At 36.3% G+C, this 19,575-nt stretch overlaps 1 protein-coding gene across 1 annotated transcript; it reads left to right on the top strand.

Annotated features, from left to right (window-relative positions):
- The first annotated feature begins 5,651 nt into the window (after positions 1–5,651).
- On the top strand, positions 5,652–17,789 carry lhfpl2b (LHFPL tetraspan subfamily member 2b). The gene is made up of 3 exons (XM_060884079.1): positions 5,652–5,783; positions 11,640–12,256; positions 16,423–17,789. Exons 2-3 carry the CDS (start codon positions 11,848–11,850, stop codon positions 16,677–16,679), a joined length of 666 nt encoding a protein of 221 aa, XP_060740062.1. The 5' UTR covers positions 5,652–5,783; positions 11,640–11,847; the 3' UTR covers positions 16,680–17,789.
- The last annotated feature ends 1,786 nt before the right edge of the window (positions 17,790–19,575 follow it).

Genomic DNA, 19,575 nt, shown 5'->3' with positions numbered 1-19,575 from the left:
TGCAGTCCTCTGTTCTAAAGATTTCGCACGGAAACAAAATTACAGCATTACCTCAGACTGTTACAAGCAAATCAACAGCACATTATGTGGATAAAACAGCACTGGGGTATTAAGGTTTGTTATCCTATACATCTGAAACCAGGATTTATTTGTGTTCGAATCCAACTAACCCCTGCATGGATGAAAATTCTGGTCTTTGTTCAAATAAACCCCCAAATTGTTCCTGTTTCTGTTGCTTTATTTGTGAATGATTAGTGCTGAGCTGAAGCAGCTTTAAGCTGCTTACTATCCCAGATTAAACACTGTGTGCAAAGACTACTGCACAATTGCTGTAATTTTAGAGCAGTCACACACACACACACACACACACACACACACACACACACACACACACACAGATGATCATCAGTGCCTTTTGGGGGTTAAAGATACAAAACAAAAACAAACGTCACACTCAAAATAATGCTATAAAATCTCAAATCTCAATCTTAATTAATCGTTAGGACTATTTTTGCACATGGATCTGAACAATCCAGCAAATAAAGGCTCAGCATTGCTGCACAGTGCTGCATTAGTGCCGCCCACGCGCTCCTTCAGTAAGGGCTTGTAGTTAATATCAGTATGAAGAGGGAGACACCTTGTGGTCCATGAGGAAGGAGCAGTGCACGATGAGGCCTATTTAGCATCACCGCCCCTCTGGAAGAAATTAGGTTTGACTCCAAACACTTAAAAGCCAGACATCTTCACTGTTGTACAAAAACGTAGTCAGTCATTTTAAAAAGCACCAGCTTGTCCATAAAGGTAGAGCTCATCAAAAGTGAATATGCATGCAATCCATGGCAAAATCTGATATAAATAAAGCACCATGTTCTGTTGACTGAGTCACCTTTCTGGATGGACCTCCATGTAGCTTCACAGAGTTATTGCACCTAGTGGTCAAAAGAGGCACTGCAACTGCGTTTACTGCGTAGAATCCCATTGTTACAGGACTCATGTTTTCAGTGGTAATGTAAGAGCAGTGGACAGGATTGTCATGGTATGCTAATAAAGCTTGTTTAAAATTACTTTATGGCCAACAAGGTGAAGTCTTTTAACAAACTGGAATTCACTCTAATAAATGTTCACTACACAGTGTGTCTATGCAGCACAGAACCATTTCTATTGTAAGACACTGCAAAGACTGGGAGAGTAAAAGAAGGATTCTATCACTCACTCATTTTCTACCGCTTATCCGAACTACCAAAGTCACGGGGGTCACGTGCCTATCTCAGGCGTCATCGGGCATCAAGGCAGGATACACCCTGGACGGAGTGCCAACCCATCGCAGGGCACACACACACACTCTCCAGAGATGCCAATCAACCTACCATGCATGTCTTTGGACCGGGGGAGGAAACCGGAGTACCCGGAGGAAACCCCTGAGGCACGGGGAGAACATGCAAACTCCACACACACAAGGCGGGGGCGGGAATCGAACCCGCAACCCTGGAGGTGTGAGGCGAACGTGCTAACCACTAAGCCACCGTGCCCCCTAGGATTCTATCAGTATATAAGAAATTTAATTGAGATGAATTGATTTAATTGTTGAGTTTGCTCAATCTGTTTGCATCTAGCACTTCAACAAAAACCTATGAATGAAGCTGCTAAAAAACGTACTAAATTGTTCATTTACTGTACTATAGCATAGTAATGATTTTTTAACAACCCCCAACAATATCTATGGACAGACATTGCTGAATCTTAGACATACAAAGGACTGGCAAGTACTACAAATAATACAGCAAATCATTTACTGTTTCACAACATTGCAACGTGCCAGTCTAGGGCATTGCTTTTTCCAGCAAGGAATAATAAAATATGTAGCACATTCGATTTGATAGAAAATGGCATACTGTTGCCTAAAGAGATCAGTTTAAAACCTAGAACTGCAACATTAGATCAAATAAAACAACTAGGGGGAGCCAAAAGCCAGTGTACCACCAATATACCAGCAATCTCATTCATATTTATCTGCTTTTTTTGTATAATATTGATATTAATATACATATTTTTGGTGTTACACTTGACAAAATGAGCAGCTTATTTCTCAGATTAAAAAAAAAGCAAAGCAAATAGTCAAGGTTCAACATTCAGTTTTATTGAGTTACATAAAAGGTGTGTCCTCATGTGGAAAAGCACTTATCCTCAATGTCCCTGGCCCCAAGTTCACTTTCCACACTATCTGATTGGGCTTCCTTCTTCCACAGAACAATTTAAAATCCATTTCTATCCAATCCAATCTGCATTGCATAAGAATTGATAAGAAAAATTACATTATTTTACATACAAATTTATAATCCATATTAAGACTTCTAAACAGAGGAAACATGGGTCTCGAGGTGATAAAATCTTTACATTTATGAAAAACAAGATCCTATCACATTAGTTTGATGTCAACTGAGGAGGTCTGGGGTGCAGTCAGTGTTCCAGTTCATACCAGAGGTGTTCAGTGGGGTTGAGGTCAGGGCTCCGTGCAGGTTACTCAAGTTTCACTTCAATTTTGGCAAAACCTGAAGCTTGTTTAGTGCTAAGACTGTAATGCTGGAACAGGTTTGGACTCTTAGATCTAGTGAAGGGAAATTGTAAAGATGCAGAATACAAAGAAATTAGAACAATGTGGGCAACATTTTGGGGACAGTTCCTATTGGTCCTACAGTGTAAATCCACGCACAGATTTGATGTTCAATCCATTTTAATGTCATATTTATTGTATCCTGGCCATTGGTCACAACATGTACCTATAAGCTTGTGTGTCTTTTTCCAAGTGGAACAGGACAATAATGCTTGTTCTTGTTCTTAGACAAATATATTGATTGTAATTAGATTAGAAACATTTTGATATGGTTGAATGGTTTAAATAACAATTTTGGATATGCCTATGGGATTACAAAGCTTCTAGATGTCTGAGAACAAGCAAGTAGCACGATTATATTAACATTTTTAATATATCAAATATCTCATGTAGCTTTATTTGTGATGAGCCAGAAACACACTGTGGGTGAGCTTACAACCAGTGCAAGGCTTTAATAAGGTTTGGGGTCTATTCATTATACTGTTGTGCGCTGAATTCCGACAGGTTTGTGTTTTCAGAAAGTTGCACAAAAGTTAAATCAAAGAAAACGGTAACATGTCAGTTCTAACATTTTTTCGTGTTTTGTCATATGATTTGCTGTAATTTGGTAATGTTTGTCTTGAACTGGACCTCTGGCAGGTCAAAAAATCTTGGCAGCTTTCAGTTTGGCATGATTTAAAGTGTTGAATCATGTAGTGAAATCACTGAGTGCTTAATTCCAGACTCACAACGGTAAAGCATGAGGTCATAACTGTGAAAGTTGTTTTGTCTGTATTGAATTGTTATGTATATAAAGCTGTGTGAACGTGCACTGAATGTTAAGTACAATGTTGTTGAGCAATGCTATTGAAAGATGAGTGCTCGTTCTGTCTAACTTATTTGTTTTGGGACATTACAAGTATAGGAGTAATGCTCCATCAGGAGACACATTTCCTCTAGGAGTTACTTACGTATTCAAGTATGATATGTACACTTAATCTAAATATTTGTGCACAGCCAGTAAACACACTCAGCTCTGCTTGGCCTTGTGGGGTCTTTTTTCCCACATACTGAGGGAACATGTTGCCATGATCTATAAACTGTTGCACAAACTATGATCTCATCACATTCGTAACTGTTCAGCACAGCGAGCACAGTTCTTAGAGCTGACAGCAGACTGCTTTCCTTCAGGTCCAGTTAGTATTATGGTTTTGACAGGATTCATGCACACGTTTTTTAACTCCTCTCTCAAGACCATGAAAAGAAAGAATCTTTCAATTCATTTTTATATAAATTAAACAAGAGAGGATGTGACATCATACTCCAGATGGTTGATGAACATTTGGTTCAGATGATTTGTAATATAATCTTTTTTCTTTCGTTAACGGCAATGTAAAGGCTACAGTGTAATTCAACACCATAATAACATACAGAATAATAGTGCTGTTGTATAGTAATACAGAACATACATTTTATAAATGTAAATGATTTCTGCATTAAAGTGTTAGTGAAAAGCAGACATTAAAAAGACAAAATCTACAAACTTGCAACCTGCTTAAGTTGCTTAAAACTGCACAATTCTAATTAAAGGTTTATCACACATAATATGGATTTTATTTTATTTTCATTTACTGTTCTTTATAGGTAGCCTTGCCATCTCACTGCTCCCTCATTCAGTCCTGGGTTACTGTCAGGAGATTTGCATGGTCTGGCTGTGTGTGTTTCCACTGGTTCTCAAGCTTTGAAAAACCTTGTCAGTAACCTTGAAAGCCTCTGAAAGTACTTATGTGTTGTGTATTGTGTTCTGCAATGGAATTCCATTCAAATTGTGACCTCACTTCATGCTCAGTGTTCCCAGGATAAACTCCAGTGCCATTGCGACCCTGACTCGGATAAAATGCTTACTGAAGATAAATGAACTGTCGAACATTTCCTTTCATTATGTTTGAAAGCAAAGTCCCTTTGCATGGTACTGTTTATAGGAACTGAGCTACTTTGTCCTATGCAAATTACAAGTCCCAAAAACAGCCCAAGCTGTTGAAGCAGCTCACATTAATACAAGCACTGCAAGTTTCCACCAACTGACCATAAACAAATGCAAGATAGTTTAAGGAAAAACCAAAGGCAACAACTAATCAAGGGCAGGAATAAATGCTAAAAAAACATTTAAAAAAAAGTCAAAAAAGTATAAATGGCCCAATTGTGTCAGCGAGAGATGACCAACATTCAGTAGTGTGCCATGAACTATTCGGATATATAAAGTGAGTGATTGTCAGTAAGGGGAAAGGTCAGTTTCAACCCCATCCTCATGTGTTGATGTTTTTAAGCCACCTAACATAGATACAGGTTGGAACAGGAACGGGTTCAAAACTTAAAAACTGACTAGAAGTCTGTAGAGAATGTAAGAAGAAGAGAGGGATAGGAAAAGTTGGAGACAAAGACTATCTATCTAATAGGATTTATCATTTATCTATCTAATAGGATTACTATTAATGTTGTTAGCTTTCTTTTGCATGATTGTATTATTATTATAACTATTATAATACTTTATATATTATTATACTCCCATCTTATGTAAAGCTACTCAGTGCTCCTAGCTGTAAAAAGGCTTACTGTAAAGCACATCGCTGGAATAAGAATAGTGTGTGTGTGTGTTTGTGTGTGCGTGATTGGGTGTGTGTTGGGGGGTTAAAAAAAAGAAAGAAAGAAAGAGGAAAAGCAAATGAAAGAGAGCAAGATAAAGGAGAAAGTAATCAAGACAGCATAAAGACAGAAAAACAGAGAGGAAGTATGGAAAAAGTGATGATTACTGTAATAAAAGGTAAAACAGCAGAAGAAAAACAGGGGGTGAAATCTAAATAGAAAGAAATTATATAAGAGTAAATTAAAAGTGTGAGAGTATATGCAGAAAAAAAGACTAAAATAGAGAGTGAACACATGAACAAGAAGAAAAAAGTGGGATGAAGTAGAAAAAAAATGAAGGGTGGGAAGGAATACAAAAGAGACGGAAAAAGGAGAGAACAGAGACAGATGAAAGTGTGTGTGTGTGTGTGTGTGTGTAAGAGAGAGAGAGAGAGAGAGAGAGAGAGAGAGAGAGAGGGGAAGATCCTGTTGAAGACTTCCTGAATGGGCCACAATGCCGGAGTGGACAAGAACAACAGCAGGAGAAGAATGAGACTTCACCAACACACAGGTCAGCTTTAGCTTCTTTCTTCTTTAAAACTGCACAACATTCGTCCATTTTCATTAACTGCACTTCATGTACAGACGCATTTGGCTCGTATTTCCTTTCTTTTTGACCAATTCCAGGTCGTAAAATCATAAGTGCCGCCACACAAAGAAGTAGTTTTTATGTTGCCTCCGTGTTCCGTTACATTTTCCGTTATCGCGCTAAGGCTAAAGTGGGCTTTGGACCAGAGGACTGAATGAATCATTTGGTTTAAACCGAGTGCAGATTTGTGTTTGTGAGCAGTTCTGTGTTTCAGACCATAGAGAAATCTGCTGAAGCAAAAGGATCATCGTGAACGGTGGTGGTTTACTGAAGATGAATTAAGGCTGTGAATGGGGTATGGATAAACTTTCGCAAAAACTCACTGAAAAAACAGAAGTATTGTATCTATTGGGTTAAAATGTACGGAGATAGTAGTGACAGAAGAAGTGTATGGATATGTAAGTTTGACCTCAGTTCTTCTGTTCATGTGAAATAATAGCATGATACACTGGAATAAACAGCCTCCTGAATTGAAATATGAAAGCTAGCACAGTCGAAGACAACATATACCATTTAACATAGTAAAGAGAGAGAGAAAAAAAACAAATAAAAAAAAATCAATAAAATAACCCTACCATACTACATGGTGTATAACTTACCGTACTATAGAGCTATAGAACATACTACATAACACATTGCATGCCATTCTTCATATCGTGTGGTTTACCGTAATATATAGTGTATACTTTACCGTACTATATAGTGTATAGTTTACTCGGAATATAAATAGTGTATAATTTACCGTAGTAGCCAGTGTATAGTATACCGTCTATATACTGTATAATTTACCAGACTATAGTGTATAGTTTACCGTAATATATAGCGTATAGTTTACCGTACTATACAGTGTATAGTTTAACGTAATATACTGTATAGTGTATAGTTTACCGTACTATATAGTGTATAGTTTACCGTAATATATAGTGTATAGTTTAACATTCTCAATAGTGTATAGTTTACCGTACTATATAGTGTATAGTTCACCGTACTATATAATGTATTGTTTACCGTAATATATAGTGTATAGTTACCGTACTATATAGTGTATAGTTTTCCACTCTATATATAATGTATAGTTTACCGTACTTTATAGTGTATCGTTTACTGTAATATATAGTGCATAGTTTACCATTTTATATAGTGTATAGTTTACCGGAATATATAGTGTATAATTTACCGTAGTAGCCAGTGTATAGTTTATCGTACTATATACTGTATAGTTTACCATACTATACAGTGTATAGTTTACCGTAATATATAGTGTATAGTTTACCGTTCTATACAGTGTATAGTTTACCGTAATATATAGTGTATAGTTTACCGTACTATACAGTGTATAGTTTACCGTAATATATAGTGTATAGTTTACCGTTCTATACAGTGTATAGTTTACCGTAATATATAGTGTATAGTTTACCGTACTATACAGTGTATAGTTTACCGTAATATATAGTGTATAGTTTACCGTACTATATAGTGTATAATTTACCGTAGTAGCCAGTGTATAGTATACCGTACTATATACTGTATAATTTACCATACTATACAGTGTATAGTTTACCGTAATATATAGCGTATAGTTTACCGTACTATACAGTGTATAGTTTAACGTAATATACTGTATAGTGTATAGTTTACCGTAATATATAGTGTATAGTTTAACATTCTCAATAGTGTATAGTTTACCGTACTATATAATGTATTGTTTACCGTAATATATAGTGTATAGTTACCGTACTATATAGTGTATAGTTTACCACTCTATATATAATGTATAGTTTACCGTACTTTATAATGTATCGTTTACTGTAATATATAGTGTATAGTTTACCGGAATATATAGTGTATAATTTACCGTAGTAGCCAGTGTATAGTTTATCATACTGTATACTGTATAGTTTACCATACTATACAGTGTTTAGTTTACCGTAATATATAGTATATATTTTAAATTACTATATACTGTATAGTTTACCATACTATACAGTGTATAGTTTACCGTAATATATAGTGTATAGTTTACCGTACTATACAGTGTATAGTTTAATGTAATATACTGTATAGTGTATAGTTTACTGAACTATATAGTGTATAGTTTACCGTAATATATAGTGTATAGTTTAACATACTCAATAGTGTATAGTTTATCATTCTTTACAGTGTATAGTTTACCGTAATATATAGTGTATAGCTCAGCTTAATAAATAGTGTATAGCTTACCAAACTATATAGTGCATAGCTTACCTAACTACATAGTGTGTAGTTTACCGTACTTTATAGTTTATAGCCTAATTTAATAAATAGTCTATAGCTTACCAAACTATATATAGTGTATAGTTGACCATACTAGATTCTGTATAGCTTAACCTAATAAATAGTGTATAACATAACAAACTATATAGTGTATAGTTTACCGTACTATATATTGTATAGCTTAACTTAGTAAAGATTGTGTATCTTACCAAACTACATAGGGAAGAGCTTACCAAACTATATATAGTGTATAGTTTACCGTACTAGATACTGTATAGCTTACTGTACTATCTAGTGTATAGCTTAACTTAATAAATAGTGTATAGCTTACTGAACTCTGTAGTGAATTGCCTACTGTATTCCATAGTGCATAGTTTAACATACATTCTTACAGACATTCATGTACTATATAGCGTGTAGTTTACCATACTAAATATAATGTAGGTTACTGTTCAAAGTAAGGTATATTTTTCTACACTAAATAATGTATAGTTTACTACACCCTGTATTGTACAAAAGTATATATCTTTCCATACATTAAAGTGTAACACTTAGCATACAATATAGTGAACAGCTTGCTATACTAAATAGTGTATAGTTTACTGTGCTAAAAAGAGTATAATAAATTGTGTAAAAAACCTTCATTGTGTAAATGAAAGCTACCGTACCAAATAGCAATAGCAAACCACTGAAATACTATAAAAATAAGACCATAAAATAGCATGAAACATGTGGTGCTACTTTACTAAATAGTATTTAGACTTATACTATGGTAGTGTGCCACTTGTAACCTATCCAATAGATGTACATGTGGATTTTTTTTAAATCTTAAAAATAAAACTTGTCCATCTGTAACACCATCCATTAATGGCAAGTTAGTCCCAAGTGCTAGTCAGCTTCAGTATTTTAACTTCTCAAATTACTTGAATGTTTTATTCTTGTCTTTGTTCAAGGATATGCAGTGGTTAAAGCAGTCCAATGTGGAGCTGCAGAAAGCCATGCGGAGTGTTCTGCTAGAATGCTGACCAAGGAGTTTGGGATATTAAATAATGAGACTGGGTTTGGACTTCATTCTTTATTTGGCTCAGGTCACTTTAAAAAAGATGCATTGAGGGATAACTTTTTAATTACATATGGTTTTGATTTTAAATGCGGACTTCATCGGAGTAGGCCAAACCAAAACTCATTGTCTTCAGAATATCATGTCTACCATGTGTTTCTCTGTTTAGAAACATTAAGTTTGCCTTAAATATCAAATAATATTACTAATAATATTCAGAGAGAGAAACAAGGAGGCATTCCTTTATGTGTGTGACCAGTCTCTGAGGCAACATTTCATCTGTTTGACTTTGAAGCAACATCTGTGGCTCTTTGATCCACATCACTGGGGGTCTGAGAGTCTGATCATCCATGTTTGAGGTCCATGCTGGGACCACGGCATGAGACGCCATTGTCTCTACGCCTCTCAGCAACTCCTGGCCTGTGAAATTCCTGTCTGATGTCTCCTGAGAATCAGAGGCGCTCTTGCCTGCATGCCTTTTATTGCAGGGAAGTCATGCGCTCTGATTTGATTAGATTGCTCTTGAGCAAATCTTCCTTGTGTGATTTATGCTTTGGACACATGCGCCTATCTAGGTAAATAGGATCACAGCATGACTGTATATAATTGCTGTAAATAGGTTTCTCATATAGACAGCAGATGGGCACATTTTTTAGGGGACAGTATGAGTTGATGTGTGGTTCTGGACAAATGAGACCTGTGCTTCAAATAATGTATGTTGAAGTCAATTTATTGAAGTGAATCAAATCTAAAGAATTGACATGGCAGGTTTTTTCCGCATTGACACAAGCCTTCTTTTATGATATACTGCTAGCAACTTTCCAGATGCATTTAAAAAAAAAAAAAAAAAAAATAATAATAATAATAATAATAATAATAATAATAATAATAATAATAATAATAATAATAATCAAAATGTGCATCAATAAGGGGGCACGGTGGCTTAGTGGTTAGCACGTTCGCCTCACACCTCCAGGGTCGGGGTTTGATTCCCGCCTCCACCTTGTGTGTGTGGAGCTTGCATGTTTTCCCCGTGCCTCGTGGGTTTCCTCCGGGTACTCCGGTTTCCTCCCCCGGTCCAAAGACATGCATGGTAGGTTAATTGGCATCTCTGGAAAAATTGTCCCTAGTGTGTGATTGTGTGAGTGAATGAGAGTGTGTGTGTGCCCTGCGATGGGTTGGCACGCCGTCCAGGGTGTATCCTGCCTTGATGCCCAATGACGCCTGAGATAGACACAGGCTCCCCGTGACCTGAGGTAGTTCGGCTAAGCGGTAGAAGATGAATGAATGAATGAATGTGCATCAATACCATAGAAGTCAAATACCCACAAAATGTTTATAAATCTGTTACATATCCAGGGAATATATGTGGCATACTTTACACCGAAATATACCAAACTATGTTTAATGGAAATATATATAATCTGAAGCTACAAAGTTCGATGTGCTTTGGGTTTAAGGAAGTTTAAAGTCTTTATGGGTTTGTACCTAAAATCACAGAGATCTCAGATAAAATGTCATACTTCTTATGCTTATACTTTTATATTAAATGCTTTGATTACAAAATTTGTTAGCATCATTTCAGTGAATAAAAAAGTATATAATCTCTATACCACATAAAAATACATTTAATCCACTGCTTATTTATGTCTGATGTCATTGTTGATACAGAAAATATATCCGTTATTGCAAACCCCTGTTTACTGTCATATTATGTGTAGTCTACTTTCATTTTGTTTGAAAAAACGTATGCGTCATGCAAAGGTTTAAATTCCACGTTGTAGCATTTTGTGGTTTGGGATGATTGTATTATGACTACCTAGGCACAACTTATTCCCTGCGTTGGTTTTCCCTGAGCTTGCCTGCACAAGCTCAAAGCTATGTGTCTATTACACTGTTGCCCTGTCAGTGCTTATCTCAATCTGCTTAACGCTCTGAGCTTCTTTTGATGATTTGTCTAGGAACTATCTTTGTTCAAATATTTCTCTCACTGCTTCCTTTCTAAAGCCAATGTAACTTTGGAGAAATACAAACACGCTCAGAAAATCCCCTATAATATCTCTGAACCCATCTGTTCCAAATTTCCGCAGACAATAGTGTTACAAGGCATACCTGGCATGATACCAATGGGAGTATTGACCGGAGTTCTCAAAAGCTGTGTAGAATTTATAAGAGCATTTTCACCAACCAAGAAGCCACCCGGTGGTGCAATATTGTATTTAGAGTAGACATTATCTTTCCATTTTCGAGAAAATGAGATATAGAATTAGAGTGTGCCTATAGGATTGATTTTAGGAGGCTTGTGCCTGTTCAGACGGGATTCATGCAATCAACGTTGCCAGATGCAGCAGCAGTGCTGAGGTTAGACATGCTGATTCATAGCCTTTGAGCAATCTGTCAGTGCCAAAGGTAGGTCCAAACATGTAACTCCCTGGAAATGTCATTCTGTTTTCATCTGTTCATAGGTGCCCAGTTTCTGTTCTCCCAATTGGATACGTTGAGAATGGATGAGGATTCTGTTCTGCCAGGCGTGTATGTCGTCCAGCATGAAAGTCAGCTTGTGAAAAGGGATCTATGAAGATAGCGCCACAAGTCTTCAGCTGATGCACCTCTCCAAGACTTACCTATTAGAAAGAAAAGTTCGGTCTAAAGGAGCTTCAAAGGATAGACAAAATGTGTCATGTCATTGTAACATGCCGGTCTATGCTTTGGACCTTGTTGAGCATTGTGGTGGCTTTTGCTGAGCTAGTGGCCATCATGAGTCCTGATTGGTTAGTCGGGATACACCACCCTTCTCAGTACAATGCCTCAGCTACAGGACCACCGGATCCTAAACCACCTACGCTTGGCCTGTACAGTCGCTGCATCCGAGTGTTTCAGCATAAGACGGTTGAGTGTGGACCATATGCTGCAGACTTTACAGAGATTGCAAGTGGATTCTGGCAGGCCTCTATTATATTCCTGGTTGTTGGGATCTTCCTGCTGTCCATAGTGGGATTCCTCGCAGTCTTTAGCATGTGCTTTCAGAGCATCCTGGGGAAAAGCATCTTTAATGTGTGCGGCCTACTTCAAGGCATAGCAGGTAGGAGCATATTTTACGTAATTTCATTTTTATCTTGAGGAATGTTGAGACACTTTTATATAGTATATGTGTTACAGTCATTTTACAGTAGTGTTACAATCACGTTACAAGGAATCATTGGGCTTTACCAAAATAGAGACAGATATAACTCGAAATATGAATGTTAATGAATAGAAAAAGGAAGGAAACATTCAGGGATGTACTGTCAAAGGAGAGTGGTGTGTGCGGTGTAGTGTGATCGGGTGATGTGATGGAACATGGCAAACGTGGAGTAACTGCTACTATGTAAGTGCTTACATTATTGATTAATTGAAGAAAGACTAGTTTTTCTAGAAAAACTTTAGTTTTGCATTTACTAGTTCATTCCTGTTGTTACTTACATTATAGAAACTAAACAACACCTTAACCAACATCTTGCTTGAAATATTATTCATAATAATAATAATAATAATAATAATAATAATAATAATAGCACGCCAATTTGAGAACAAGATGTCCTTAAGACTTTAAACATCTTCAACCTTCACCATATCAATTATTATTTTGTTTTTAAATGTTAAATAACAAATTTATGAATTTAATTCATAATCAAATATATAATCCTGTGTTGTATTACATTTTAAATATAATTAGCACTACTGGCAGAGCTGCTGTTATTGAATATTAGTCAACAACTTTCAGAAAAACACCTTTTTGAGTAAAAAAAAAAATAAATAAATAAAAAATTACACTACTGCAGCGACTGTTTTGAACTAAGAGGTGGAATTTTTGATGGCAAGCAAAATATGAGAAGAGAATCCAACAACGAACCGTCCCAGCGTCGTTATAGGAAATGAAGTCACTCTTGGAACTCTGCTTAATCAATCGGATTTGTGGATTGGAACTCACTGTTGTATAAATAATGATCTGTGATTTATATTAAAAAGTCATCTATATTAAGGGTAAAACGATAAGTCATGAAAAGTCAGGACACAGGTTTGGAATTTGGGACTCCATTAGTTTTATTTTCTTTGTGTAAACGATGGCCTTTCCTGCTAAGAGATTTCAAATGAAACTAACCTCCTTATCAACTACTTCTTTTAACTCAGCCACGCAAACTGAAATGGCTTTTAGTGTCTGATAGACGATGAATAATCCCACAGCTAGCTGAGTAGCATTTTAATCATTTTGTGTATCATTTCTGTGCAGTAGTTTTATGCATGGGCATGGTGACATTTTTTGTAAACCATGTAAAAATAACCTGGAAATTAGTAGTATAGCTGGAATAGCGTGAGATCATTTCGGGTTTTTAGCAGTCATACCAGATGACTAAACTTAGGGCTATAAAACAGGGGTCATCTGGTGGATTAGCTGCATGCCATCAGTATGATAGGGGATAATTCAATGTGAGGAAAATGTCAGTCCATGTAAAACCAGGAGCATGGTATCTCCTCACAGTGCCATCAATTGATAATATTTTTTAAAGCTAATTTAAATTCCACAGTTAAGTTCTCAAACACGCAAATGAATTCCATTTATCCTGGTAGATTTGTGTGAAAATTGTGGAGATGTTCCAAACCACTTAAATCTTTAACAATCCTTGTTTGTATTGCTATGAAGACTCAACTGCCAATCATTATGTGAACTCACATATGCACAAGCGTAGCACAGCATATACCTGAAAAAAATTTATATCGGAAAAAACCCCCACCCTGGATCAAACTAAAAAAAAATGTGTCAGCTTGTTTTTTGCGTTTGGTTTAAAATGTTACACATCACGCAGAGAGATTCTTTAAAATCCGACCTCATATCAGTCCCTTGAGTTGTATTTTTGCCAGCATTAAATGAGATTATTCATATTTAGTCTTCTAGTTCTTCTTAGCCGCTGCTTTTCATTTCGATCCCAGAGCATAAAGATACAAGTTTAGAGTGTATATTCAGGTCAGATGTTAAAGCCTCTAAGCTTACATGAGAGCAATCCTCACATTCCTGACAGCCTCAGAGGTTCAGGCTTGCCTGGGAAGCACATAATAATGTTTTCCATGACTTCCAGCATTATATGAATCATGACATGGACTGCTAACAAACCTTGATCAATGATTTAAATATGGCAATAAAGTATGACATTATTTCAATTTGACAATAAACTATCTGTGATAACATAAACACTAAGCTATTGAGAGCTTTTTAAAAGAGATCCTAGAGACTCCAGAGAGGAGATCTTGCTGTGGGTGCGTGCAAGTCATAAAATTGCTATCTATTATGTCAGTGGTAAGTAAAGCATGTTAACCACATGTTGCCTGCTCCATCAGCACTACTTCCCAACCCAACCCGCAGCAACAGCACTGTATTGTTGACTATGGCAAGGTCTACCGTTTGCCGGAACCACCATTCAATCTATCCCTTTATTTCCAGTTCAGAAGGGATGAATCCAGCAGCTCCGTAACTTACTATCCTGTCTCAGACCAACCGCTTTAATTTCACTAATATAGAAAATGCTGATTTTCAGCTCTATATAAGGGATTTTTTCATTTTTTAAAGGGTTTATGTAGGGACAACAGAGCCCTGCAGTTGTGCTGAAAGCTTAGTGAAATATTTACGACGGTGGGATTGAGCAATTCCTAAACAGTCAGAAGAAAGGCTTTTGAGGCAGGACCTCGCATGCCCGATTTGATGGCAGAATGAGTGCATTATGTGGCTGAGAAAGCCACTTTTTTATTTCACTTCTGCAAATGGTCCATGAATATTAAGACACTGAAATATTAATTGCATTAAAGGCCTTTTGAGTGCAAATTCTAGCTAGCTAGATGATCTATGATATCACATAGGAATCCTCAAGAATTCTAAGTGTTTATGAAGTATGGGTGAGGTCTGGGTTTATAAACATTAGTGGTAAAGAGGGAAAGAAAAGCTTGTGGATGTGACAGTAACAGCTCCTTCACAGGGACTTATAACCGACGTTCTACATAGTCGAATGTTAACAATAAACAGATTTTAAAATCGTTTTATTTAACAAAGAAGAACATGTAATTCTGGACATGGTGAAGTTTTCTGTGAGAAGTTTATTGAACATTTATAGGACTTTGGCTTGTCAGTGATAGTTTTTCCTTTTCCACTATAGACAAAGTCTTCAGGACAGAGGACTTTTCCAGTTTTTCACTAACATGGTTGAGTTTTTTTGTCTGATTAAATTCAATATGGAGAATACAGATGATTAAAACCTCTAGGATATAGGTGATAACTGGAGCTAACTTTTGATGGTTTAAAAACAATATATCAGTAAATAGATTACAATTTGCAGACATCGGCAATTTGTTCCAGCATTGAGCCCAACCAGACCATTGTGGATGATGTTCTTATAACAGAAACACTTCACTGCATATAAATGAATGTTGTGTCAGTTAGCTGTATGGTCTGGACTTTATCAGCAATCATTTAAAGACTTGGACAGGAAGGAATTAGTGTTGGGTCCATGGTGAACTCAGAGTTTGCACTGACCCATTAGTTCCTCAGGAGCTCTCGGTTGACTATTATAAACTGTTGTAGAAATGACATTATTTACATTTACATTATTTACTGTCCAGTGTCACCCAAATGAGGATAAGGTTCCCTTCTGAATCTAGTTCCTCTCAAGGTTTCTTCCTCATATTCTCTCAGGGAGTTTTTTCTTGCCGCCGTCGCCTCTGGCTTGCTCATTAGGGATATGGATAGATATATAATATTTTAAATTTTAAATTAATATTATTAAATTAGTTTTAAACTTTAATTGTATATATTCATATTTAATTTTTATTCTTATTTTTTATTCTTCTTCTTCATATATATATATATATATATATATATATATATATATATATATATATATATATATATATATATATTCACACATTTCCAAGGGATATAGAATATGGCACAGTGTGGTTTAATGTAATGTGTTATCTTTGTGTCACTGAACTGATTATATATTTATCTTATTTATACATCAGTATATATATCCGGTTAAGTCAAAAATCAGGGCTCTGTGCATGACGTTAGATTTCTTCCAGATTTGGTACACCATGTCTTCATGGAGCTTGCTTTGTACACAGGGGCATTGTCTTACTGGAATAGGTTTGAGTCTCTTAGTTCCAGTAAAGGGAAATTATACATTTTTTTGTTTTTCTTTATTTCTTTGTTTTTCTGCCCAGGCCTGTTCCTGATGCTCGGACTGATGCTTTACCCAGCAGGCTTTGGATGTGATAAAGTGGTCAGCTACTGTGGCCCTGAAGCTTCTCCGTATAAACCAGGCCAGTGTTCAGTGGGCTGGGCTCTCTACACCGCGATAGGAGCTACGGTGCTCACTTTCATCTGTGCCATGTTCTCTGCCCAAGCTGAGATTGCCACCTCCAGCGACAAGGTTCAAGACGAGATAGACGAAGGCAGGACGCTCGTCTGTGTGCTGTGAAATGTCTTGTGTCTATAGGAGAAATGATTCTCTCAGAGTTATTAGCTCTAAGTTTACATTGTTTTGCTAAGGCCGCATTGCTGCGCTCGTTACCAAGACCGGTGCGGTCTTACACAGAGCTCTCTTTGTGATAGATTTCTGAGAGACTGTAACTTGATGACAGATGAGAGCAATGAGAGTAATAACACCTTTTACTGCACAATCTCTTGATTCTGTTTTTTTTTTTTTTTGCCAAATTCTAAATGCACAGTTACTTATAAAAAGTAGTATTTTAAAAATGTAATAGCTTGATAATACTGTAAATCGTATAAAAGGTAAGAATTGTAGGCTATGAAGTATGAGCTATGAATATAAGAAGATGCCTAGCAGCTGTATATCATACATATTAGGAACATAAATTTCACCTGAAAGTAAAAATCACTTGGGAATGTCCTGAGGAGCATTATCTGAGGTGAAGTTATGATTCTTCAGGTTTCATTACCTTAGAATCAAGGAAACCAGCAAGAACAAGTTTTTATGGCTTCTGAATTTCATTTATTCCTGTTTATGTACTTCTATTTAGCTCAAATAATCCACTTAGAGCTCAAGGAAGCACTAATATGTTGTAATGATTGTATCCCGCAGTGTTAGAAACAGAGCGTTCTCTGTTCATAAAGGTACAACAGCCGTGAATGCGACATCTGTAACAATATGTGAGCCCATTTACCAATATTCTTCTTTGTTGCTATTTTTTATTTTTTTTTAAAGGTATCCAGTCATTCCTGAGGGTAGGTTTAATGTTCCAGGAACAAACTCTGTAGAGTAGGTAAAACATCATTTATTTTTTAGCTTTATCTATATTTAGTTCTTTTTAGTTGTGATGGCAACAGGCGACATATGTAGTGCAAATAAAACAGAATGCTGCATTTCATTCTTATCATTCTCACACACACGTTTGTCAAACTGTTTAATGCAGGAGCTCAATAGATCTTTTTCTGCGGTCTCATATAACTCTTGCTGCCTTTATTTTTTTTCCATGTATTTGTTATATTAACAAACATATTTTGTATTTTTTTTATATCTGTTGCTGTGCTTTTAGTAAGCAGTATGAATTAAAATTTTAGAATAAAACATACCGGGTACTGTGTTGTTTTTATTTGACTATAAAGGTGGAAGATAGGAAGGAAGCAGATAAGGAAACAGGAAACACTATATCATTGGCTTGAAGGCGGAAAAGGGGGCTTCCTCGTTGTTTCCCTGACCAACACTGTTACAATAACAAACGTTGTTGGAATTTTCCCCCATACATGCAAACTATGGCTTCATAATAATGTTGATTAGCAAACTGAATTGATTTGAAGAAGCAAGGTTGCAGCATAAGCTTGAGCAGCGAATAGATAAACTGGGAAGGTGGTAGTGGGATTTAGCTAATGTTCTAAGGTTGTAAGTGCAAATATAGAGAATACCAAAAAGTATCCTTGAAAAATACCCTAATACTTTGGTTGTCTAACTTGTAAGGCACCTTAGAAAAAGTGTCAAAAACAAAATTTACCAAACTATATTAGGAAGTGGTAGTAAAAAGCTCCACCCATATTCAGACCTGTAAAATGTATCCAATAATGACTTATTGTAATAGTTTTGATAAGAGGGGATTTCCTACACCCTTCTCTTATCTAACTAACAGTCTTCCACCCAGACCGTTGTGGCCTTTGCGTACTGATCAGAAGTGCACAACAGGCCTCTTCATCTTGCATGACCATGTAATCAATTTATAATTAGGTTTGTGGTGATTAATGCCTTCCCAATGAAGTGGCCTCTTCCCTGATGAATGTATACAGGACTTCCCACCTCAACTACTGTCCAAACAGGCATGGCTCACTGTTTCGTCTCATTAGGGAGCCGTGTCCTGGTTGGAGCTGGCTGATGTTTTTTTTTCTACACATTGATTTTGGTTGGTTGCACTTGGTTCAATCAGTGAAGCATTTTAAGCTTTAGTTTTCTGTCTGACACTTAATGTAATAATAATAATAATAATAATAATAATAATAATAATAATAATAATAATAATATTTGTATGGGTCTGATGATCATAGCAAAAAGGTGTTCAATGCTGGGCTGCTGAATCACTCTTAATCCTTCACTTTTCTTAAGGTTTTTGCTTGTTGTGTATTAATCATTCACCCCTTCATTCATCAGTAATAGGTTTAGAGTCATGGTGGAGCCATTACTTGGCCATTATCCTGTAGCAGCTGCTGAAAGTTGTGAGAATTCCCCCTACACACTCACACACACATTTACACCTAGAAGCAAATCAGGGCAGCGGAATTTAGAGGAATCCCACACGAATACAAGAAGATTTTGTGTCCATCCACTGCCGCACCGTGCCACATGTTTCAGGATGACTATTTTTATCAGTGCAGATTCTGATGCGCAGGCTTTAACAGACACACTGACAATTTACAAAGACTATTTTAAAAGTTAGACTTGTATCAGTGTGCTTGTTTGAGTTCCAGCAAATAGTTTACACACATACCCTTCCTTTGCTTTTGAGTAAATCATTACCACTTTTTTTTTTACACATATCACAATAATACAGTTTTCCTTTTGAAGTCATCTATCTAGCCAGTTTCTATACCGCTTATCTTACACTCTGTCAAGTAGAACCTGAAGCCTATCCCAGGGAACTTAAGACATAAGTTGGAACTACATAAATAGCAGCCAAGGGGATATACAAAATTCAAAGCAAACAGGAGACTTGAACTATAGACTTGAATAAACAAGAGAATAAAGGTCCAGAATTATTTTACATTCAGAAATAGCCATTCAGAAAACATTCAGGAATCCCATTGATCAAAATATTTAATTAGTTTCATTGTGGATTGTTTAATTAGTAATATATTAACATGCACTATTTTGC

This window comes from Tachysurus vachellii, chromosome 12 (assembly GCF_030014155.1).
Source record: "Tachysurus vachellii isolate PV-2020 chromosome 12, HZAU_Pvac_v1, whole genome shotgun sequence".
Classification (NCBI taxonomy): domain Eukaryota; kingdom Metazoa; phylum Chordata; class Actinopteri; order Siluriformes; family Bagridae; genus Tachysurus; species Tachysurus vachellii.
This window is presented reverse-complemented; position numbering and strand designations above follow the sequence as displayed.